General features: G+C 43.5%; 1 protein-coding gene across 4 annotated transcripts in view; it reads right to left on the bottom strand.

The window, feature by feature from the left end:
• PDLIM2 (PDZ and LIM domain 2) overlaps nt 1–22,564 on the bottom strand; it is a 75,991-nt gene extending 53,427 nt beyond the window's left edge. The window contains exons 1-2 of one of the 4 annotated variants that reach the window (XM_087938679.1): nt 22,441–22,564; nt 4,148–4,282 (exon numbers count right to left, since the gene is read on the bottom strand). In XM_087938679.1, the coding sequence (XP_087794805.1) occupies nt 4,148–4,240 (93 nt within the window). In that variant the 5' untranslated portion in view covers nt 4,241–4,282; nt 22,441–22,564. Of the gene's footprint in view, nt 1–4,147; nt 4,283–6,791; nt 6,849–21,931; nt 22,342–22,436 lie in introns of those variants that run through there. The other 3 variants (XM_087938680.1, XM_087938681.1, XM_026723270.2) reach the window with 3 other exon arrangements.
• Between the last annotated feature and the right edge of the window lie 2,099 nt (nt 22,565–24,663).

Here is a 24,663-nt window from a genome sequence, read left to right on the forward strand (position 1 = left end):
TTCAAGACTCACTCATCCAATCTCTTATTAACAAAGGTTGGTCTAGTTGCCATGAATTAACCTTTACACTCCCTTCCAAGAATCCTTCCACTTGAACATATTAATAGCTTTGCAACACTATGTTTAATAATAAATGCTAATTATTTCTGACCGACTCCCTCAGTCAATTTAAATTTGCAAAGCGTAAAACATGAGCTGTTTTTGGAGGAGTACTCATTTCTCCTGGCAACATGTATTGTTTTTTTCATGCAAGTTTTTCTTCTCTACATCCCCGAGTAACGTAAGCAGAAACTAGCAGGCCATGCATTCATATCTGGAAACGAGAATGTGGTGCCCATATGTGCATGGCCTCTGGCTTGAAATTCTATGAGCTTTAGCACATCAAGAGGAGACTAGGGTGGGCTTCGCACAAAGCTGCTCTGTTCCTTAATATAGAGTCTGAGATCAGCCTTCCAGACAGAAAGGGGAAAAATTTAATTGTCAGGTCGAATAGCCTGGGGGTGAATCAGATCTAACTCACTTGATCCTCCTCTCTGACTGATCTCCACACACAAAGAGCATTTTGGAAACAACAGAGAACAGAAAATAAAAAAAGTGTCTTTTTTTTTAAAAAAAGTGTGGTCTCTTCCCTCTTTGCAGGTTTTTCTAGACAAATAATTGTGCAAGCCGAAGCAGACTGAAACTTTTATGCAAAGCAGTTGGTTAAAATGCAGAGTTTTGTCCTCCAAACAACTATAATCTAAGGCACCGCAAAGGGAAGGGAGGTGGCAGGAAAAGCACAATTTCTCAACTCACCCCGGGCATGCAAAGAAGCCCTTACCAAGAGACTACAACCAACCAATTTAGAAAGTTTTTTTATATATATACTGCCTTTGTTTTAATTTGCAAACTCAAGGAAGGAGTGGAAAGAAGTACCTTGAGGAATGAGAGAGAACCGCAACCAAGAAAATGGTCAGATAAAGTAAACCTGAGTTTGGGCCAGAACTGCAATCCAAGAAAGCTTCTCAGATAAAACCCTCCCTAGTTCTCACAAAGGGGAGAGGGAGGCACATTCAGACATACAGGATTCCAATACTTTTCCTTATAATACAAGTAAAACTAGCAGGAAGGATCTGGTCTTCTTTGAACAGCTGACAAATCAAAGCAACAGTGAGAGGGTATCCTGGACAGATGTTGACCTGGATCCCAACTTAACTTCAACATCTTCTGCCATTAGTTTCTGGCATTGTGTTTTTTATCCCCTGAACTCCCTATATATTTATACTAGCTCGACACCCGTGCTTAGCTACGAAACTATGTGGTCGGGCTTCGTTTTTTGGGAGGAAATTAAGGGGAAAAAAATGTGCCTCTGACTACCAGCATCCATCGGTGTTCACCTGGCTAGCATCCTGTCAGTGTGTGAGAGAGTTGAGGGCTGTTTGGAAACTGAAAGAATTTTGCTATGTGAGGAAGGAGGCAGCAAGGAGCCTGGGCGTGGCTTAGCTCAACTGTTCTGTACTAAAGCTGCTTGGCCCTGTGAAATTGAAACTGAAACTCCTCTGCTTGTGTTTTGCATTTGGAAGAGATTTCTTTTCAGGTGGGGAGGGGGCATAGAACTCCTTAGCATCAGAGCGTGTTAATAATAATAATATAGGAAATACTAATGCTCTGGTGGTCATTCCAAAAAACCCTTTCTTAGTGAGCATCTAGAACCCAAGAGGAACATACATGCTAAATTTCAAGTTTGTAGACTTTATGGTTCTGGAGATTTTGTGATGATGAGTGACTGGTATTTCACATAGATAGATAGATAGATAGATAGATAGATAGATAGATAGATAGATAGATAGATAGATATAGATATAGATATAGATATAGATATAGATATAGATATAGATATAGATATAGATATATATAGATATAGATTGATTGATTTAAACAGGAATGCTATACATGAGTCTCTATTTCCCCTATGCTCTATCCAGCAAGTTTACGATACGTGAGTAGAACTAGTAGTATTGCAAGAGATAAGGGGGTTTAGAACTCCCAAGAAAGATATTTGAGAGTGCAGTATTTTCTACTATGTGTCTTTCTTCTTTCCTGGGAAAGCATAGGAACGGGAAGGAAGGAAGGGAGAGCCAGCCAATTAATGGGGGAAGAGTTTTGCAAAGAATAAAAAGGTACAAGATGTTAAATTGGAGGGTACCTTCATGTATGCACCCAGTTCGTTCTTCAGTATTAGTAGACCAACTAAGGCAGCACATCTACGCTATAGTCCTTTCTCAGTCTTGCTTTAGAGTTGATCAAGGAAGCTTCAAACAAGGCTGAGAAAGAAATTTCAGAAACTCCACTTGCGTGCATGTCCACACTTTGAGACTATTCCAGAAGAGGACTTCTTGTTTAAAGGCTGTTGAGCAGGATCTGTTCTCTCCATTAGACTGAAAGGTCACCCTTGGCTCAATGCCCAGCTGAATAGACCTCTCTGACAAGACTTTGGCCCAACCAAATCTGGAATCCCTGGAGACACAAGAAATGTGCAGCATTCCAGGATGTCCTGCACAAATCCCACAAACATTCAGGGCAGGGACTGCCAAGCTATAGTCAAGCTCTTCTTGTTCACCTCTCGGTAGGAAATTCCATTCGGAGCTGCTAGCAAAAGAATGTTGTTGGTTGGAGAAAATACGAAAGCTCTGTCTTGGGTGAAGGCTCGCTACAGCTTCCAACTGCAATTTCACCCCAAATCTAGGTCTGGGGGTAAAGACACCACAATGTTTGCACTCACCAATTCTATACTTTTATTTTTTGCTTTAACAACATACACATTTGGTTTACATATTCATGCCTATATTCATAATGCAACGTATTTAGTTTGGGCTTAATATGTTGGGTATGTCCAGCCATTGTAGCTGGAAATCATGGCTTCTAGTTATCGCATCGTTGGCAGAGTCTGTAAAACTTGCAATTCCATGACTTAGCTGATGGGTGAACCCAGCCAACTGTGGCTTACTCAGAAAATCTGATTTGAAGAAACCTTAGCTGAGAGAGCTATGCCAATGCCGAAACAAGTATGCCACACCTGTTCCATTTCTTTTGTGGGCCAGATTAGTCATCTATTCCAGCTAACATTCTATCATTAATAGCACAAGTTGCAAACCAGCAGAGGCATCCATAGGATGGGGAAGACCAACTCCCAACCTTTGTTGAGATGTATAAGAAAAGCTGTAACTTCTCAATCTGAGCATCCCGTAGATGTGCCAGGATTGCGGTGTTCAGAATTTTCCAGCAAGAAACTCATGGAACTTCAACCAAAACATCTGGGAGGCCATAGGTTGAAGGAGGTTGCCCCAAACCTTATGAGAACCAAGGACTATACTGCAGTAGCAATACCAACAGCACTTAGACTTATATACCACTTCACAGTGCTTTACAGTCCTCTCTAAGTGGTTTACAGAGTCAACATATTGCCCCCAACAATCTGGCTCATTTTACCAACCTTGGAAGGATGGAAGGCTGAGTCAATCTTGTCTCAATGGAAATCAAACTGTCAAACAGCTGGCAGTCATCAGAGTTAGCCTGCAGTACTGCGTTCTAACCACTGCACCGCCATGGTTGTTTCTCAACTTTGACAAATTTAAGGCATGTGGACTTCAACTCCTGTAATTTCCCAGCCACCACAACTGTACGGCTGGCTGGGGAGTCCTGGAAGTTGAAGTCCACACTACTTAAAGTTGCCAAGGTTGAGAAACTTTAGGCTGGAGGTACGAATTATTCTGGCAGGAGACAAAGGGAGCTAGCGTGATATGGCTGAGTAGAAAGCTTCTTACTTCCTTTCAATCTGCAGCAAGTGATATAAACAGAATGGTGGGGGGAGCAGAGACAGCAGACATGGAAAATGTGAATTTTCAGACAAAAGTGCATCAAGTTTAAGAATGACTCTATGCCTGGTGTGAACCCAGAAAATGGGTTAATTCAGTTACGTGGCCAGAATTTCGCCATAAAGGATATTTCTCAGAGTTCAAAAACTGGAATTGTCTACATAGTATGAATAGCAATCAGGAGAACAATATGCCCCCTCATCAGATTTATAACGAACATTAAAATTCCATTTGTGTCCCAAAATTTCATACTCGGAACCTGATGGCGTTAACGATAGAGTTGGTTTGCTCACCTTAGATACTATGATGGGTTTTCGGAAGTCTCTTCCTCCCGTAATCCGGAAGCCCCAGGGAGCTGGGCCAGTCAGATTCACACTCACCGACATGGCAGCTCCACTAGAGGCAAGGCGACCACAGCACCTGCAGGCCTGAAGGAAGAAAGGAAGACACTGTTAAAATACTGAAGTTTGCAGATGATACAACAGTGATAGGTTGTACAACATGCCTCGTGATGTAACCGGAAACAATCTGGAACTGAACATACTCAAAACTGTAGAAATGGTGGTAGACTTTAGAAGAAACCCTCCCATACTACCACCTCTTACAAATTACTAGACAACACAGTATCAATAGTAGAGACCTTCAAATTTTTAGGTTCTATCAAATCACAAGACCCAAAATGAACATCCAACATCAAAAACGTCATCAAAAAAGCACAACAACGAATGTTCTTTCTACGCTCAAACTTCAGGAAGCTCAAACTGCCCAAGAGGCTGCTGATCCAGTTCTACAGAGGAATGATTGAGTCTGTCATCTGCACCTCTATAGCTGTCTAGTTTGGTTCTGCAATCCGACAAGACAGACACAGACTCCAGAGGATAATTAGGACTGCGGAAAAAACTATTGCTACCAACCTGCCTTCCATCGAGAACCTGTATATTGCACGAGTCAAAAAGAGGGCTGTGAAAATATCTACAGACACCTCACATCCCGGACATAAACTGTTCCGTCTCCTACCTTCAAAATGACGCTATAGAACACTGCACACCAGAACAACTAAACACAAGGACAGTTTTTCCCGCAATGCCATCACTCTGCTAAACAAATAATTCCCTCAACACTGTTCAACTATTTACAAAGTCTGCATTACTATTACTATTAATCTTCTCATCACTCTGTATCGCCCATCCCCTCCCACTTGTGACTGTATGACTGTAACTTTGTCACTTGTATTCTTACGATCTATATTGACTGTTTCCTAGAGTGATTTGATTGCTTATTGCACCCTATCTATCATTAAGTGTTGTACCTGATGATTCTTGCCTCTTGACAAATGTTCTTTTATGTATACTGAGAGTATTTACACCAAGACAAATTCCTTGTGTGTCCAATCACACTTGGGCAATAAAGAATTCTACACAAGAACTGAAAATATTTCTATGAAAGGCATAGGAAGGTCAAACTCCACTTCACTGAGGGTCACATCAGGGCTGTGGTTGACCTTGGGGGGCTAGAAGGGGGCGTGATTGACTGGGTGGGCGTGGCTGACTGGATGGGCATGGCCATCTTGGAGCCATTCCCCAAACTGCTGGCCTGATGTTTCCTCATTGAGTAGAGCAGGCCGAAGTGATGCGGGCCAGCCCCTTACATTTTCCAGGACGGCCTCATGGGCTGGATCCTACCACAGTGTGGGCTGGATCTGGCCCATGAGTTTGACACCCCTGCAGTAAAAGAACCAGTCAATCGTGAGAGTTGCCTCGGGAAGGTCCAGCTGTTATTTATGCCAAAGGAGTTTCTTTTTCCCATATGTACAGTGCGGTACCGCCTATTGGAGTTGGGAAACCATTGGCCCTCCACGCAATACATTTTCTCCAAAATCAAAAGAAAGCAGAATCCAGAAGCAGAAGATGGTCTTACTGACAGACGTTACAGATTAATACAGCTAGCTTCTAATTCAGTTATACTTCTCACGAGATCAAAGCCCCCCAGAGTTGACCAATCGAGCCAAGAGTATCCACCAAAACTGGATCTAGTTTGCAAGTAGGATGAACAAGCTAACCAGAACAAAAAGAAAGTTCAAATCAGATCAATTCTCTCTGCCAGTTCGTTGTAATCAAATACTGGAAAAATGCCTTGCAAAAAACCTCTATTCCACTTATAAATTTTTCATATTTTTTTTCCACCACATTTTCTCTTTAGCGATACATTAACTCAATAAACAAAATACTAGTTCTGGTAAAAAGGAGGAAGCAACGGGCCAAGAGAATTGGAAGAGTTACAGGCCAAGCTCTTTCCTTCCTTGAATTATCAGAAAATTACTTTTTAATGTTTTTAGCAATGCACCACAAATTCTGTCTTCTGGAAGTATTAAAATTGTGGGATACACAGCATATTTTCTAGTGGGGATGAAGTGTTCTAATAATTCAAGAAGAATTTTCCCCCATACACAAAAAAAGAAAGAAAGAAAGAAATCCTTCGGTTGTGTAATTCCCCCCAAAAAATGTTGAGACAGCTTTTTTGAAAGCATTCTCTAGCACTTTACACAATAAAGTAAGTCCAATAAAAAAAAATTAGACTGTGCAGAAATGGACAGATTAACACTGAAGATCAACGAAAAAAGAACAGAATATTTTTGAACTTGGGACATGTTTTATCAATCGTTGGATAACAGAGGTACAAACTAGGAGTTTAATATTGTTATGTAAACAGATTGACTCAGACAGCACACCGTTCACTTATTGTATATAAAGAGAAAATATATAAAATAAATAAAACAAGTCTAATCTGTACCCACCTACGCCATCATGAAATTTTGCATTCCTTCACAAGGACCAAACCCCTAAATCTCAGTCACATTCTGCCTGAGATACCCCAAATCCCAATCTTACTTTTACAATCCCACTCCAAAACACCAAGAACCACAGGTATTTCAAGTACCTCTTGAGTACGTTGTGAAGCCCAGCTACCGCGTTGCGTAGCCTCCTTAGCGTGCCTCTAAAAGGGAACTAGGAAATGAATTGCATCCTATGATGTGTCAAACATTTGCCTTCCTGTCACAGATTCGCATCTGCCAATCAATGAGGGCTGCAAGCTCCTTTCTGCTAGACACCATCACCCAACCAGGAAACAACCTCAGTGCAAAAAGCTCTCTGCAGCCCTAATCAGATAAAAAAATACACCCTCAGGAGTCAGGACCACACCTTTGTGATGTGGCCTGTCCAGTTTGCACCGTGCTTCACTGGTTCTTGACATATAGGGGCATGAAAGCAAAGTCAGGAGCTATTTTGGAAAGGTAAGTCATGACCTATCCTTGATCTGGAGTAGTTGCAGGTCCAGAATATCTCATTTGGGAACTCTCTATCCAGCCATGGACTGACCTCAGATTTCCTAACATGGGTAGGGATTCAACCGGTGTTACAACCAGTTCTGTGAGAGTGCATTTTGCATGTGTGTATGTGTGTGTGTGTGCATTTGCAAAAAATCATCAGCTGTGCCGCCCGGACAGCTGACAAGCGCTGCGCATGGGTACGCAGTGTTTGAAAGTCCTTTTCTTTCTTGCTTTTTCAACCTCAGCTGTGCCACGTGAAGCAGCGGAGGTTGAAAAAGCAGGAAAAAAAGGACAGCCAAGAGCCTGGGCAGTCGTTGCACCAAAACCGGTTCTGTGTCAGCTGCTCTTCGGAGCTACCGGTTCTATAGAACTGGGCCAAATCACTAGCATCCCACCCCGTCAACATGGGATCATCTGGATATATTGTGCTCCTAGAATTCTGGAAAGCAAAACTTTTCAGAGTTCTGGAAACTTTTCTTCCCAAAGTTGGGGAAGTTAATCTATCCATATATGACAACTTTAGCGAAAGCACACCCAATTTTACAGACTGTAAAACCATTGTTCATTTTAATTAGGTTCACTAAATAAACCACTGACTAGCTACTTGAACATGACATGCTGAATTATCGTAGCCAACCACATTTTGGATTAATTCAGCCCATGAAGTTGCTTATAGTTTCATGCAAACCCAGAAAAGTGGATTGAGTTAAACCGTGATTGAGTTAATCAGAGATAGCATATTATGTTGACACAACTAGTGAATTCACCCACTGTGATAAGTTAATTTGTTTTGACCATCATCTCACAAAACACAGATGTTTTGTTCATACATAATGTTTGACTATGATCCTGCTTTACAAAGTTACAGTGACTGGATTCATACCACATGGTAAATACTGAAACAAAAAAAACAAAACAGAAAAATATTTTTGTAGCTGAGTGTGATATGTGAGCGCTGTCAATATTTTAGCCTAAAATGCTTTGTAGGGCAGTGCAATTAAATATAACAGCAATGTACATTGTAGCCTTATGGCTTTGAGCAATGTTTCTCAATTTTGGCAACTTTAAGACACATGGACTTCAATTCCCAGAATTCCCCGAGATGTGTGGACTTCAGTTCCCAGAATACCCCAAAGAGCCATACAACCATGCAGACTGGGGCATTCTGGAAATTGAAGTTCACACATCTTAAAGAGAAATTCTTTACAAAAAAATTCTCCAAGAATTAGTGACAAAATCTTATTAGCCAATATACAGTATTTATTCAACATACCAGGTTGAAGGTTTTATTGACCATAGAAATAAGCATCAGAGCATGCTGTGATGGTTCACCTTGCAATTACATTTTTGGATGGATTAAAGCATGCCAACAATTCTTCCGAAATATGCTTAGCAAATGTGGCAGGTATTTCAGTCTGCTTCTTCCTCTATATGATATTTAGCTATACACACAAATGATACTTCATTATTTCACAGGAAGTCGAAAGCCAAAGGCAGCAACCACCATTGCCTATCCTTTCTGAACTACAAAACCTCTTAGGAGCAGTTGCCTTCAGAAGAGCAAGATAAGAAGAGTAAGATAAGACCTGTAACTCTTGCCATGGTGAGATAAGACCTGTAACTCTCCCCTTGTCTGAATGATAGTGGTTTATTATCTAAGCTCTGCCTTGGGCAGGATCATCTCTCTCATTCTGAGCTACCAGGAGGTGGAGAACAGAGGCATGAAATTTTTAGGAAGACGCCCAAGATAGGAAAACAGAGAAAGGAAAACTATTGAGGCCTCCCTTCATTCCAATAATGGCAATCCTAATTGCTCAACTGAGATAAATCAGAAACACAAGAGCTGCATAAACAGACATGCCCCCACCCACCCCATCAAGCGAAAGCAATTGTGACATCATCCTGGCTTGGTTCAAAGCCTTGGGCAATGCAAGACATGCTCTTTGGAGGTTCATCCTTTGATTTTTCTACAGGAAAACCTTTTTCAACTGGACCTGAACTCATCTCTACAAAATTCTTGGCATCTGAAGTCACAAAATCCGTTCCTCCAACGTTATTATACAACGGGGTGCTGTTGTTTTTTTGTATTTCTTTTCCAAATTTGCAATTGAAGTTCCCCCATACCACTCAATGGAACAATCAAGCAATAAGCATGTAAAGTCGTAAACCATTCCTAAGGCAGCCCAAGCCTTCATATATTATGCTTACTCAAAAGCAGATACTTTTGATTTGGTCTCAAAGCTTTATGGGAAGGGACATGGTGGCTCAGTGGCTAAGACGCTGAACTTGTCAATCGGAAATGTCGGCGGTTCGGATCCCTAGCGCTGTGTCACGGAGTGAGCTCCCGTTCCTTATCTCAGCTTCTGCCAACCTAGCAGTTCGAAAGCATGTAAAAAAAAATGCAAATAGAAAAATAGGGACCACCTTGGTGGGAAGGGAACAACGTTCTGTGCGCCTTCGAAGGCGTTTAGTCATGCTGGCCACATGACCACGGAGACGTCTCCGGACAGCGCTGGCTCTTTGGCTTTGTAATGGAGATGAGCACCAGGCCCTAGCGCTGGAAACGAGTAGCATGGATGTGCGAGGGGAACCTTTACCTTAACATTCACTGGGGTTCCCAATATCCCAAAATAGGCTGGAACTTAGGGATGGAAAATCATGTCTAAGGATATCCTCTCCCAAATCTCAGTTTCAAGCTTAAATCAAGGGGTTGTCCACTCCCGTAGAAAAAGATGCAGTAGACAGGGATAACGCTGGAGGGCTATGATAAAGGGACTATATATGTAGGTTTGCATTTATTGACAGCAGCAAGAACTGTGTTTGCACAATACTGGAAAAATGAGAACTCTCCATCAGATGAGGAGGAAGTAATTCGGAAAATATTAGACTGTGCAGCGATGGATAGATTGACATTAAAAATAAAGGATAAAGAAGACACAGAACGTTACTTAACATGGAATAGATTTTACGAGTGGTTAGAGATAAGAGGTAGAAATTAGATGAAGAAAGATTATTGCTATGTATGAACTAAATATAAAGATGGTTTATAATTATAAATATGCCAACATAACCAACAGAACTACAAACAAGCTAATATAAAGAGAAATCTAGTTAAAACTATTCTTATTTGTATATATATTAATAATCCTTTTTGCTCTTTTTCTGTAAACGGTATGCTCTGACAATACACTGTATTCAAAACGTATGTACGTATATGAATGCTTGTATGTATGTCGATGTATATAAAGAAAAAGACAGCAGGAATGTCATGGCCGAAAAGAAAGAAAAAAAATGCATCTAGGAAAACCTGACATTTCCAAGAACCCGGAACATCAGCAAGGAGCAAGAATAGCTAAACAGAAAAGCAGAAAGTTCCTTTAATTAGAAGAGCAAAGAAGAGACTCATTGAGAGGCACAGCAGTTACTGATTCAGGGAAGAGAAATGAGGTCCCTAGAGACACCTCCTATGACTTCCCACTCATCAGGAAGATTTTTTTGGGGGGTGGGTGGGTGTTGGTGGTGACACAGAGAGAAAAGACAGGCAAAAGCTCAAGACTAGCAAAGGGCGTCCATAGCTACATACTTGGTTTCTACCTCTGTTTTGCAACTCAGTGTGAAAGATTCGCTGAGCTGGCCCATTCTCCCAGGAGAACAGGCTGGGCTGACATCTTGCAGATCAAGCTACACCTATCCCATTTCATGGAAACAAGGAAAAAAATCTGACTAGCAAAAGCTGGACCTTTGAAGTCAACCATCAATAGAGCCTCTACACCAAGGGGTGTCCAACCATGGCAATTGTTAAGACTTGTGGGACTTCAATTCCCAGAATTCCCCGGAATTCTAGGACTTGACGTCCATAGTTGGTATGGTGGCCAAGGTTGGACATCCCTGCTCTACAACCTTAGTGTCATGAAAGTAAAAATGGAGATTGGCAATTTCACTCTTACTTCTGCGTGTATTCTCCAGTGAGTTGTAATGTTTTAACAACTTGTGGAACTCCCTCTTACTCATAGGTGAATTGATTAGATGGAAATTAAGGACATACACAAGCAGCACAATTAAGAAACATGGAGGCTTTAAATGGAGAAAACCAGATAGGAAAAGTGCAGAGAAGAGCAACCAGGATGATTAGGGGACTGGAGGCTAAAACATATGATGAACAGTTGCAGGAACTGCGCGTGGCTAGTCTAAGGAAGAGAAGGACCAGGGGAGACAGGATAGCAGTCTTCCAATATTTGAAGGGCTGCCACAGAGAGGAAAAGAGGGTCAAGCTATTTTCCAAAGCACCCGAAGGCCAGACAAGGAATAATGGATGGAAACTGAACAAGGAGAGATTCAACTTGGAAATAAGGAGGAATTTTCCTGACAGTGAGAACAACCAACCCATGGAACAGAAGTTGCCTTCAGAAGTTGTTGGAGCTTCATCGCTGGAAGCTTTCAAAGAGAGACTGGACTGCCATTTGTCAGAAATGGTGTAGGGTCCCCTGCTTGGGCAACGGGGAGGGGAGGGTTGGACTAGATGACCTTCAAGGTCCCTTCCAAACTCTGTTAATCTAGTCTAATCTAAATCTTCAGATATGTGGGAGTTCCTGAATGAGGAAGTGGACAACAAGGTTTCTAAGAAAGAATTGGACTACAAGGTGGTGCAAGTTGCTTCGTTGTGGGTTGTTGGTGGTTTTTTTGTGTGTTTTTGAGAAAACAGCAATAGAGCAACTTCCCCAAAACTGTTTCCGGCTGCAGGATCTCTCCCGTTAACGGCCAACCAGAAATTAGCTTGATACAAAGACAGCCTTCAAGGGAGAATTTCCTGAAGTTACGTGTTTTCAGCCAGCAGGAAACTCTCCCCCAGCCCAGCTAAGAATACAAATAACCTCTGTCTCTAATAGGGAGGGGGTGAGGGAGGGATATCTCCCCCCCCCAAACCTGAGGGAGACAAAAATAGGAGGGCAAATGATGGACTTTAGTCGCAACACAAAGTACACCAGTGTTCAATGTCTCTGTGGTCCTAAGCTCTTCCTCCGGGAGAAGACCAAACACTGAGTTAAAGACCTCAAACTCAAGAGATGCACTTGATTGAAATGGTACACACACATCAACAGCAGCTTATTCCTTTAGAAGTGTCCCATGTTGCAAGATCTTTGAGTAGCACTGAAGTCAAGTAGGTCCCTCAGGAAAACCCTGGCAAGGACACCGAGAACTGGTGGCTTCCATCTGGGTATTAAGAGTCTCCAAGTGAGTAGCGTTTGCATGACCATCTGGGGAGGTACCAAGAAAGAAAATAGAGGCAGTCCTTAACTTACAACAGTTCCTTTAGGGACTGCTTTGAAGTTACAATGCCACTGAAAAAAAGTGACTTATGACCAGGGGTGGGATGCTGCCGGTAGAACAACCGGTTTGGTGATTGCACGCGTTGCCTAACGCAAGCTATGCGCACGTTAGCAGCAATGCAAAAATCCTTACCTGCTGTGTTACTTCGGAGGAGTAACTGTTATGACCCAAACCCTTTTCCAATAAAACAAACACGAACCAAGGGAACAGAAACCTTTTAATGATTCTTATGAATCCCCGGTTAAAAGGCTGTAGCAAACTAATTAACTTTGATAAGCACAAGCTTCGCCAAAACCGTGCGAGGCTGCCAAGAATCACAGATAACAAATATTTTACAACACAAGAGTCTTCAAGTACCAACTAAGATACTGCAACATCCACAAGGCTAGAGTTTCAAAACGTCTTTGCTTCCTGCAAAGTAGGTTCGTTTCACAGCTGGCTTTTAACTTCTTGAAGGAGGGGCCATTACCTTGTAGCCTTACTCCTGAGTCACCCATGCTGTTGCAACTGCTCTTTCCTATGAACAGCCCTGAGCACACGCACACTTGGCACAGGCTCCTCGGGAACCTCCTCATCACTGCTGCCAGCCCCCACAATCTCTGAAGGCAGCAGTCCACTCCCTAATGGTCCTGGCCCCTCAGTCCTCACTCTCCTCAGCCATCTGCACCTGCTGCCGGCTAACCACAACAGTAACACAGCTGAGGAGAGGCAATCCGCTCTTCCATGCTGATCAGCTGGGACGATAAAGGTCAGCGCAGCACAGGCCCACATGATCATTGGAGCAAACCGATTCATTACCAGCTTATCTTTGGAGCTAGGGGTTCACCAGAACCAGTCCGAACCGGCAGAATCTCACCCCTGCTTATGACCATGTCAGGCTCTGGGCATCATGTCAGCTATCTCGGAGCCTGCCAGCTCTGTAGGGGTTTGACTGGGGACAACAGCTATGGACTGTTCTGGTTTAAGCCTTCCGAATGCTAATGCAGATCTGGTAGAAGGCACAAACCGGAGACTGCAGCGTCTGGTGCAACTGGCGATACGAAACAAAGCCTTTGAAGTAGCCATGACCCGCTGGGGGTGGGGTGAAGCCAAGGCACAAGGAGGGGATTGAGAAACAGGGCGATGGGATTGTGAACCAGGGTGGCACAGGGTGAATAGAGGATCTATCTGAGCAAGAGGGATCTTTAGGCTATCTTTAGACCTAGGATGGACTAGGCCCGTGATGGCGAACCTATGGCACGTGGGCCACAGGTGGCATGCAGAGCCGTTTGTGCTGGCACGTGAGCTGCAGGCAAACTTACCTCACTGAACATGCACACACCTCCCAGCTGATTATTGGCCTGTTTGAGGCCTTTTTCGGCCTCCCGGGTGCTTGAGGAAAGCCTCTGAAGTCTTTGCAGGATGAAAAATAGGCCCCCTTCATCACTTCCTGTGTTTCCGGAAATACCCAAAGTGACAAAACGGAAATACCATTTTTCCTCATTTAGGTGGGTGGCTTAATGTTTTGTAGGATTGTCAATAGTGATTCAGTCGATAAATTGTGTTCAAGAAAAAAAATGGCATACTGTAGCATATGTAAGTGCAGCTAATGTTTGAAAGGAAAATCACCTGTCAGGATTTGACTCGAAGTAACTCAGAAAAATGGTAGCTCTACAACGGAGGTCTCCAAACTTGACAGCTGTAAGACTTGTGGACTCCCAGAATTCCTCCTCCAGTCATGTTAGCTTAGGAATCCTGGGAGTTGTAGTCCGCAAGTCTTAAACTTGCCAAGTTTGAAGACCCTTGTTCTACAAGTTACTCCCCAATGACGTGCTACCCTCTCGTTACCCCAACCAGGAAGGCTAAGAATGGCCATTACAAGCTTCTAACTAAAGGTGTATGTTCTATTTAAATTTGCTTGGCCTTTTTTACTCACTAGAACAGAGCTCTCCAAACTTGGCAACTTTGAGACTTGTGGACTTCAACTCCCAGAATTCTGGCAGTTGAAGTTGCCAAGTTTGGGGACTCCTGCACTAGAATAATCAAGGCTTAACTTTTGTGTGTGGGGAAAAGGGTGCCTTTGAGTCAGTATTGGCTTTTGTAGGCTACCTATGGTTTTCTTGGCAAGATTTCAGAAGTGATTTGACATTGCCTGTTTTCTAGGGCTGAGGCATGTGACTGGCTCAAAGTCACCCAGATTATTAGAACTCAGTCTCTAGTTTCTAGTCTGATGCTTTAACCGCTACACCAAATTGGCAGGTGAACTGAATTATACCATAGCCTCAAAGACGAAACTTTGATGCCCACCACACAGGAACTATGGTTTGCTTAAGCGTGGATGATCGAATAAGCCACCAAAAGATAAATTCACACAATGTACCACCAAGTCAAACCAACATAGCGACCTGAACCATGGGGATTGAGCAGAAGTGAGATGAAAGTTAAGTACTAGTGAACAAACCAGTGGCAGATGTTGTGGTCTACCAGCAGCCTGCGGAAATGGCAGCAGAGTTGGACAGTGGGGAGGAACGTGGGCCAGTCTGGGAGTCTGGGGAAGACTCTGACGAGGGAGCTGCATCTGACACAGAGATGTGGCCAGGGCCATCTGGGAGTGGGGTGTTGACTCCGGAGCCTCTGGAGTCTGGCAGCAGTGAGGCTGAGGAACAAGGGGAGCCTGTTCCCAGTGCGCACATGCACAGAGCTGCCAGAAGGCAAGAACAATTAAGACAAAAGGGGGCACTCAGGAGTAAGGCTTGGAGGTGATTGGCCCTCTCATAAGACATAGAGGAGCAAAGGGACAGGAACCTTTGCAGGAAGCAACTTCGTTCATACTGGTCGGTTTGAAACCTGAAGCTCTGTGTTGAATTTGTGCTCCGGTTGGCCTCATATAACTAATTGGAAATTTAGTCGTTGGCAGCATTTCAAGGAAGATAAAAGTGCGTGCTTATCAGACTTATCCTGAAGGATTTTGGCAGACTTCCATAGAACTATTACAAAGTGTTTGAGACTCATTACAGGCTGTGAATGACTACAATTGTCAGCCGTTGAAATAAAGAAAAAAAGGGTTTTGGGACTAACGTGTGTTTGTTACTGTCTCAATAAGCCTTGGTCAGAACAGCAGAGTTGGTTTTGTTCCACTCTATTTCCTCCCTACAAAACTAAATATAATGTTAGATATTTTAGGCTTTATCCATTCAGTACCTTCCAACTGAATCGAGTCCTGGAAAACGGCCCCTCTTTGCTTCATAAAATTATTTTCTGGCAGAATCAGCACAGACTCCCACCTCACCGATAGAGTTACCTGGAACTAATCCCAACCATGTCTCAAATAAGTAAGTTTCCCATTTTTGGAACATTCTCAGGGTTGTCTAATTAACCTTGTCTGGAAGGAAGCAGTTACTCTGGTCAATTATCTGGCCAATGGAAAACTAACTTGCAATGGATGCTACAGCAATTTTACTCCTCGTCTGGTAAGGTGGGAAGAGGACTGGATTTACAGCAGCTCAGCCACAAGTCTTATTTTTATGCTAACAGAAGCAAAATTTAGACTTTGCAGCTTTCTGCTACTTTGGATCATACATGCCTGCTTTCACACTGCTTGTGGCAGCCGGTCCAGAGTTTAATTTCTCCCTATTTTACTGAGTGTAGTTTTTTTTCTTCACCCAACACATAGATAAGGGCAGACTGAAGAGACAAAGGAGGATGGTGCATGGAGAGGATTTGGATAGACTCCGAATTGTATAATAATTCAGAGAGAGGGAAAGAGAGAGGAATTCTGAAACTTGTTTAATGTCATGAGAATTTAGGACATTTTTCACTCATCTGCTTATTCTGCATAATTCAGGCTGCTTTAACAGCATGCAAGGAGAGACAAAGAATCTTGCAAGGCCTCTACGCTCAACGTTTGATGAAAGCAATGTAAGCAATATTTTGGTGGTTAAAGACAGCCTTAATAGTTTTAGCTAGTTCTTTGTAGTCCCTTGGCTTTGCTGAAAAGTTAAGCCTACGAAGTTAGATTTAGACTGCAGGAGGCATGCGGTGACTGGAAGACATGGTCAAAAAAGTTAAAACATCAGCTGCAAGGTGTTTGGAAATCTACCACTATCTTGATCTTTTCAAGTATAAAAAAACCCTATCTTTTCAAATACAAAAAAGATGTTGAGACTCTAGAAAGAGTGCACAGAAGAGCAACCAGGATGATTAGGGGACTGGAGACTAAAACATATGAAGAACGGTTGCAGGAACTGGGCCTGGCTAGTCTAGGGAAGAGAAGGACCAGGGGAGACAGATAGATTTACAGATAATCAGAGTTGGAAGGGACCTTGTAGGTCATTTAGTCCAAACCCCTGCCCAAGTGGGAGACCCTACACCATTTCTGACAAATGGCAGTCCAATCTCTTCTTGAAAGTCTCAACTGATGGCGCTCCCACAACTTCTGAGGGCAACTTTTGTTCCATTGGTTGATCGTTCTCACTGTCAGAAAGTTTCTCCTTATTTCCAGGTTGAATCTCTCCTTGTTCAGTTTCCATTCATTATTTCTTATCTGGCCTATAGGTGCTTTAGAAAATAGCTTGCCCCTTCCTCTCTGGGGCAGCCCCTCAAGTATTGGAAGACTGCTATCATGTCTCCCCTGGTCCTTCTCTTCTCTAGACTAGCCAGGCCCAGATCCTGCAACCGTTCGTTGTATGTTTTAGCCTCCAGTCCCCTAATCATCATGGTTGCTCTTCTCTGTATTATTTCTAGAGTCTCAACATCTTTTTTATAACGTGGTGACCAAAACTGGATGCAGTACTCTAGGTGTGGTCTTACTAAGGCTTTATAGAGTGGTATTAGTACTTCCCTTGATCTTGAGTGTATCCCTCTGTTAATACAGGATAGGAGTCTTCCAATATTTTAGGGGCTGCCACAGAGAGGAGGGAGTCAAGCTATTTTCCAAGACACCTGAAGACCAGACAAGGAACAATGGATGGAAACTGAACAAGGAGAGATTCCACCTGGAAATAAGGATAAATTTTCGGACAGTGAGAATAATCAACCAATGGAACAGAAGTTGCCCTCAGAAGTTGTAGGAGCGTCATCCCTGGAGGCTTTCAAGAAGAAACTGGACTGCCATCTGTCAGAAATGGTGTAGAGTGTCCTGCTTGGGCGGGGGTTGGACTAGATGACCTACAAGGTCCCTTCCAACTCTGTTAATCTGTTAAAACCATGATCTATAGATACTTTGTTAGAAGGAGAATACTTTCAGCACAAGTGCCACATGCGACTGAAGAATATTTTATGATATGGAATATATGGTATAAATGGTTAAAAAAAGAGGAATAAAAATGCTTTGTGAAAGAAATTTCAAAGAAGAATATGACATATGACTCATGTGTATATATGTAAAGTAATGTAGATAGATAAGTATTGCACTTTAACAGTAGTATAATAGTAAGGAACTAGTAAATTAGCTACAGATCTATCTATGGTAAATGAACTTAGTTGTTATTAAAGGACATGTACACTGCTATGATATCACTGTAAAATGTGAGAACCTGTTTCTCTTTTTTAAATTTTTTAAATTTTGAAGAACTAATTTTTTTTTTTAAAAAGATAGAAGGGTAGAATTAACTATCCTATTTAGAGAATAACCAGGTAGCTGTTTAACTTTAATGAAATGTAAATGAAGTCGAATCAAAAGTTCCTTTGGCATCAATATATTCCATGACTTTTGCTTTGTTCCTTTAACTCAGTTCTCATTTAGCGATGCAACTGGGAGGGGCAGCTCAGATTTTAAGCAAGGCAGGTGCTAAGTAATCCCCAGCTGTGTTTGTAAGCTTATTTCTCCAGGCAGTCCTCGACTTACAACAGTTCAGTTATTGACCATTCAAACTAACAGCGGCACTGAAAATAGTGACTTATGACCATCTTTCACACGGCCATTGCAGCATCTCTATGAGTGGCAGAGCTCTCTTCTCACAATCGGGAGGTTGTGAGTTCAATCCTCGGTAGAGGCAGATATTTCTCTCTCTGGGCAAAATGAGAGTATATCTGCCGAACAAAACTCTGTACCGGCAACAGGAAGGCATCCAGCCATTAAAACACTCTGCTAGCTCCATTCAGTTGCGCAGACTCCACCCTGCAAGGGATTATGGAGTCGTGAAAAGAGGACGATGATTGCAGCATCCCCGTGGTCACATGATTTACATTCAGATCCTGGACAGCTGACTCATATTTATGACGGTTGCCGTGTCCTGGGGTCATGTGACCATTTTTTTTGCAACCTTCTGACAACTGGGAAGCCAGGTTCACTTAACAAAACCTGTTATTAATTTAATTGCAGGGAATTCGTTTAAGAAATACAGCAAGAAAAGTTATAAAATGCAACAAAACTCACTTAATAAATATCTCACTTAGCAACATAAGCTCTGGGCTTAATTGTGGTCGTAAGTCAAAGGCTACCTGTACTTCCTTCTGCTTTGCAGGCTTGCAAAAGCCATAAAGGTGAGAGGATTGGTTGTAAAGTCATATATTTTCCAACACCATCGTAACTGCAAACGATCACTAAATAAGGCCTTAATTGCTCCCATAGGTACACAACCCCACTTTTTGGATAACTGGCCTTCACTAGAGCACCTGGAAGAGAGACTAGGAGGACAAGGGTCAATTCTTGGGGCTGAAGGGGGGGGTTCTCCTGAATAACGTGAAGGCACTACACAAGAGGCCTCCAAACTTGGCCACTTTAAGACTTGTGGACTTCAACTCCCAGAAGATTTGTGGACTTCAACTCCCAGAAGACTTGTGGACTTCAACTCCCAGAATTCTCCAGCCCACAAGTCACAAGTCTTCTGGGAGCTGAAGTCCACAAGTCTTAAAGTCCATAAGAATTCTGGGAGTTGAAGTCCATAAGTCTTTTTTTTAAAATAAACTTTATTAATTTTACAATTAAAACACACACAAATAAAAAATTAAAAACTTTTCAACATCGACCGTTTGTGATATCCTGTTCGTAACATTGTTTTGTGCAATATTTATAACTGATATCTAATGTGAATATATATTTATTACAACTATTACTAAACTTCCTGTCCATAAGTCTTCAAGTCCACAAGAATTCTGGGAGTTGAAGAATTACACAAGCCAGTTTTTACAAACACACACACACACACAAATCAACATTTTTCAAAGCAGAGTGCCATCCTTGCTAAGGGGCACATGCCCCAGGTCCTAAACAGAAAAGCAACAAGGAAAAACAAGAACTTGTGTCCACCAATGAGGGGGCATCAGCCGGGGCTGAATGTTATTTTTACCCCAAATTGGCAAGGAAAGTTTACACCCTTATCTTTAACCAGCCCTGAACTCTGAAGCACGCAAAACAAACCTGCCTCATACTTTTCTGACTGGAAAAAGCTAGCAAGCTCCAAGGGCTGCCAGAAACACACCCTGGGTATGTGTGAACCAAGGCACATGCAACCTTCCCCACCCACAAAGGGAGCTGGCAGCACCCCAAACGCCACCCCTCCCAACCGCATCATGGCCACAGCCCTTATTCTCCCCTTGCCACGATGCCCATCCTGGCCAGTTCCAAACTCCTGGTCATTAGGCCGCAGCACAAAGATCAGTGAGTGATAGTAATAGCCCTTAGACATATATACCGCTTCACGGTGCTTTTACAGCCCTCTCTAAGAGGTTTACAGAGTCAGCCTCTTGCCCCCAACAATCTGGGACCTCATTTTACCGACCTCGGAAAGACAGAAGGCTGAGTCAACCTTCAGCCAGTGAGGGTTGAACTGCTGGCAGTTGGCAGAATTAGCCTGCAATATTGCATTCTAACTACTGTGCCACCAGGAAGGATTAGGAGAAAGGGAGGGAGAGAGGGAGGGAGGGAGGGAAGGAAGGAAGGAAGGAAGGAAGGAAGGGACAACAGCAAGAGCCCTTAGACTTATATACCGCTTTATAGTGCTTTCCAGCCCTCTCTAAGCGGTTTACAGAGTCAGCCTCTTGCCCCCAACAATCTGGGACCTCATTTTACCGACCTCGGAAGGACAGAAGGCTGAGTCAACCTTCAGTTTGTCAGGATCAAACTCCTGGCTGTGGGCAGAGTAATCCTGAAATACTGTATACTAAACACTGTGCACCATGGATGGGTAGATGGATGGATGGATGGAAGGGACAATAGCAATAGCATTTATATACCGCTTCACAGTGCTTTCCAGCCCTCTCTAAGCAGTTTTACAGAGTCGGCCTCTTGCCCCCAACAATCTGGCTCCTCGTTTTACCCATCTAGGAAGGATGGAAGGCTGAGTCAACCTTGAGCCTGGTGAGATTCGAACTGCCAAATTGCAGGCAGCCGGCAGGCAGCAGAAGTAGCCTGCAACACTGCATTGTAACCACTGCGCCACAGTGATGGTCAAGGGGGGGTGGGGGGCAGTCTGGAAATTAAATGTAACCAGACTAGGGAACCTTCCTTAATAGCCTGTTGTCTTCCAAAAGAACCTGTACTTATTTCCAAAGTAGGTTTTTGTTTAGCGAAGCAGGCTCTAGCTACATAATCATTACACACAGGGGGTGAGCTTCATCTACTCCAAGGTAGACTTCCTAGGCACCACAAAAACTCCAAAGCAAGAGGCAATCTAACCTCTAGGTTTCTGGGATCAGCTTTAGCCTAAAAAGGCCTCTTCTTTTTATGATGTAGCCCAGGGGTCTCCCAACCTTAGCCACTTTTAAGACTTGTGGACTTCAACTCCCAGAATTCCTCAGCCAGCAAAGCTGGCTGAGGAATTCTGGGAGTTGAGGCCCACAAGTCTTAAAGTGGCCAAGGTTGGGAGACCCCCTGAAATTTCTAGCCTGGTGCTGAAGAAACACAAGGGAATCTTGCAAGATAATACAGTGTCTGTGTGTGTGTGTGTGTGTGTGTGTGTGAATTAGAAGGGGAATTAGAGATGCTCACTGCCTTACCTATAATATAATAAATGTATAAATAATAATATACACGAAATATACAATAAATAATACATACAATAAAACAAAGGAAAAAAGGCAGAGATAAACAAGTGACCGGATCTATCCCCTTAAGGGACCTGCACAGATCACAAGGGATGCCCTTTACCCTAATAGAAACCAAAAAGGTGCACAAAATAATGGGGGGAAAAAAAGAATAACACGAACCTAGGCAAACTTCCCCATCTTTCTCCCCCCCCCCCCAAAAAAAAATCAGTATCAACGGGCATTTGTTTTCAATCTCAAGAATATCATTGTCTGGCTAGTAGTCATTTACAAACGGATTTGCAGCAGTTCTCTAAACCGATTGATAGATAGGGAGCGTGCTCTTTTTTAAAAATAAAACAAAACCTCCCTAGTAAAACGAGAGTCTGAATATATTAACCTAGAAGCGGTCAAGAAACAAGGCGAGGTTGACGGGCAACCGTCCCCCCCAAAAAATAAACCCCTGGCAATTACACACCGGAGTATCAGAAGAGCAGCCAACCAGGTGCAAAAAAACCCAGCTTGCTTCAGCAAACCAGCTGCTCCTGAAAGCCAGGCGGAGAAGCGGGTTTCTTTCCAAGTTAAAACTTCGTCGCCTTCCCCCCGAGAAGGGCTCCGTGTTCCGACGCCCAAGAGAGTTACTACCGGGCGAGAGAGAGAGCGCGAGCCCGAATTTCGTCGCTTTGGAACGGCAGAAGAGCGCAACCGACTCCTTTACGTCGCCGCTACTCTTCCCGATTTGAATGCCCCAAAAGCGGGCTATGAGAGAGAGAGCAGAACCAAGGAAGGAGAAAGTTTTTTTCTCTCTCTTTCTCAAAAGGTGGAAATACAAATCCTAAAGGCGGTGTCCGCAACTCCGCACCTTACTCGGGATAGTGCCGAAGGAGTAAAAACCGCCCGAGCCCAGATCCAAACGGACCCCCCCAGACCCTCCCCGTCGCTTCCTTCCAGCCCTCCCGGCAAAGGCAGCGAGAGAGGCTTACTTACTCCGCCGAAATCCCGAGGCTGCTTCTGGGCTACTCCGAAGTTGCTCGCGGGAGGAGAAGGAGGCTCCGCGGAGATGCCGCCGGCAAAGCGGAGGACAGAGCTTCTCCGCTGCCCTCTCGCTCAGCGCAGTGCTAGTCCTAAACCTATAGTCTCAACCACCCCCCTCCTCCTCCTCTCCTCCTCCTCCTAAGGGGCCGGCGGTTCCCCTCGTAGGGTTCTTATAGGATCAGCCTGGGACAGGCAAGTGTCTTTTGAGCGCCCCCTACAGGCTCAACGGCGCCCCTACCGGCTCCGCAGCCAGCGGTTCACCGCTGCAAGAGGGAGGGAAAGAATCCGCTAGGGAATTCTCTTCCTCCTCCTCCTCCCCCCCCCCCACCTGTGAGGCTTTCACTTGCTGTTGGGTCTGCAAAGCGGGGCAGGCCCGGGGTCGGGAGTTGGGAGTTGTAGCTCGTGCCTTGATCCACCGTGCAAGCTTGGAAGGTTCAGGGTGGTTTTGGCCTGTTAGGTGCACCTGGAGAATTGGTCCAGCGAGTTGGTTCTCAGCCTAATACGGGCAAACATTAAGCAGTGTGGACTTCTACTCTGACTAGGAGTTGAATTCAAGATATCTTAAGACAAAGGTTCCCCTCGCGCATAGGTGCTTGTCGTTTCTGGCTCTAGGGGATGGCGCTCATCTCCATTACAAAACCGAAGAAGAGCCAAGACGTCTCCGTGGTCATGTGGCCGGAAGGCACAGAACGCTGTGACCTTCCCACCAAAGGGGTCCCTATTTTTCTACTTGCACTTTTACGTGCTTTGGAACTGCTCAGTTGGCAGAAGCCGGGACAAGGAACGGGAGCTCACTCCATTACGCAGCGTTAGGGATTAGAGTGAGTAGACACCTACACTGTCATCTTGCCTTTGTAGGACATCCCTATCAAAGGCTTAGGATGGCCATGACATTCAACTCAAAGTAATCCCCATCTGAGGTTTACACAAACCGCAATGTATAAATGAAGCACTGTATTTATAACTTCCGGTGGGTTTCTATAAATCCAACATAATACTCACTTGATGTTCATGTAAACTGAATAAGCCTTTAGCTGTGTTGACACTTCATGACTAACCCGTTTCCAAGTAAACCAGAATTTTCTGACTTCTGTGGTTTATTGAACTTATAGTTTACAACAGACTCCACCATAAACTAACCATACAACACTGCAAAGTAGCTGACCACAGTTTAGCATGTCGTACACAACTATTTTTTCTTAAAGTAGGGCAGCCTTTTTAAGAATGTGATCACAATGTTCTTTGTCTGCAGAACCAACAGGATGAGTGAAGTTGGAGAGGACTTTTAAGCAACCCCTCCGGAGTTAGGGTGCTTTAAGAGTGGAAGAGCTCGTCTGATGGAGCCTTGCACTTAAATTATTGCCCTAAATTTTATAGTTTTTGACAAGCAAAACCTACAAGACCGTCTGCAGTCATGACATAAGCCTAAGATCGAAAACCAGGCTTGTCAGATGCCCGTCTTTTCTATCCTGCTCTACGCAGTGGAGAGTTTGTTTGTGTTTGTTTATTTATTAGAATTTGTCAAACAAAAATGAGAACAAAAATAAAAGATGGCTCGTCTCGGACAGAAAGTTACTTGAAGAGACTAGAAGCTTTTGAAATGTGGATTTACAGGTGGCTGTTACGGATAAGTTGGGTTGACAGAATCAGAAATGAGGTGATAAGCCACCTGGGAAAGCCAAGGGAAATCATCAAAACTATTAAAAAGCGGAAGTTAGAATATTCTGGACATGCGATGTAGCACCTGGAAAAATACATCATCCTTCACTTAATCCTCCAGGGAAAGATTGGAGGCAAATGAGATCCAGGTAGAAGAAGAACATCATGGCTTCAAAATCTAAGGGACCGGTTTGGACAAAACTCAGCCGCCCTTTTTTGCGCAGCTATTGATAAAAATGGGATCGCCAACATCCGATGACGGATATGGCCCAAGAAGAAGAAAACCTACAAACTGCATACTTTCAAGGTGCATTAGACTTCAGGTAGTCCTCAAATTACAACCACAATGGAGAACAACAACAACAAAATCTTTGTTGTGAAGACGGTTCTTCAGTGTGGCGTGCCAAAACGTAGGCCCTTGTTTGCCAGTCAAGTGAATCCTTGCAGTTAAATAAGTAAATAAATCATGTGGCCCTTAAGCAAAATGGACTCCTTCTCCCCTTTGGTTTTGCTTTC

This window comes from Pseudonaja textilis, chromosome 9 (genome assembly GCF_049901715.1).
Source record: "Pseudonaja textilis isolate UNSWEBS1 chromosome 9, rPseTex1.2, whole genome shotgun sequence".
NCBI lineage: Eukaryota > Metazoa > Chordata > Lepidosauria > Squamata > Elapidae > Pseudonaja > Pseudonaja textilis.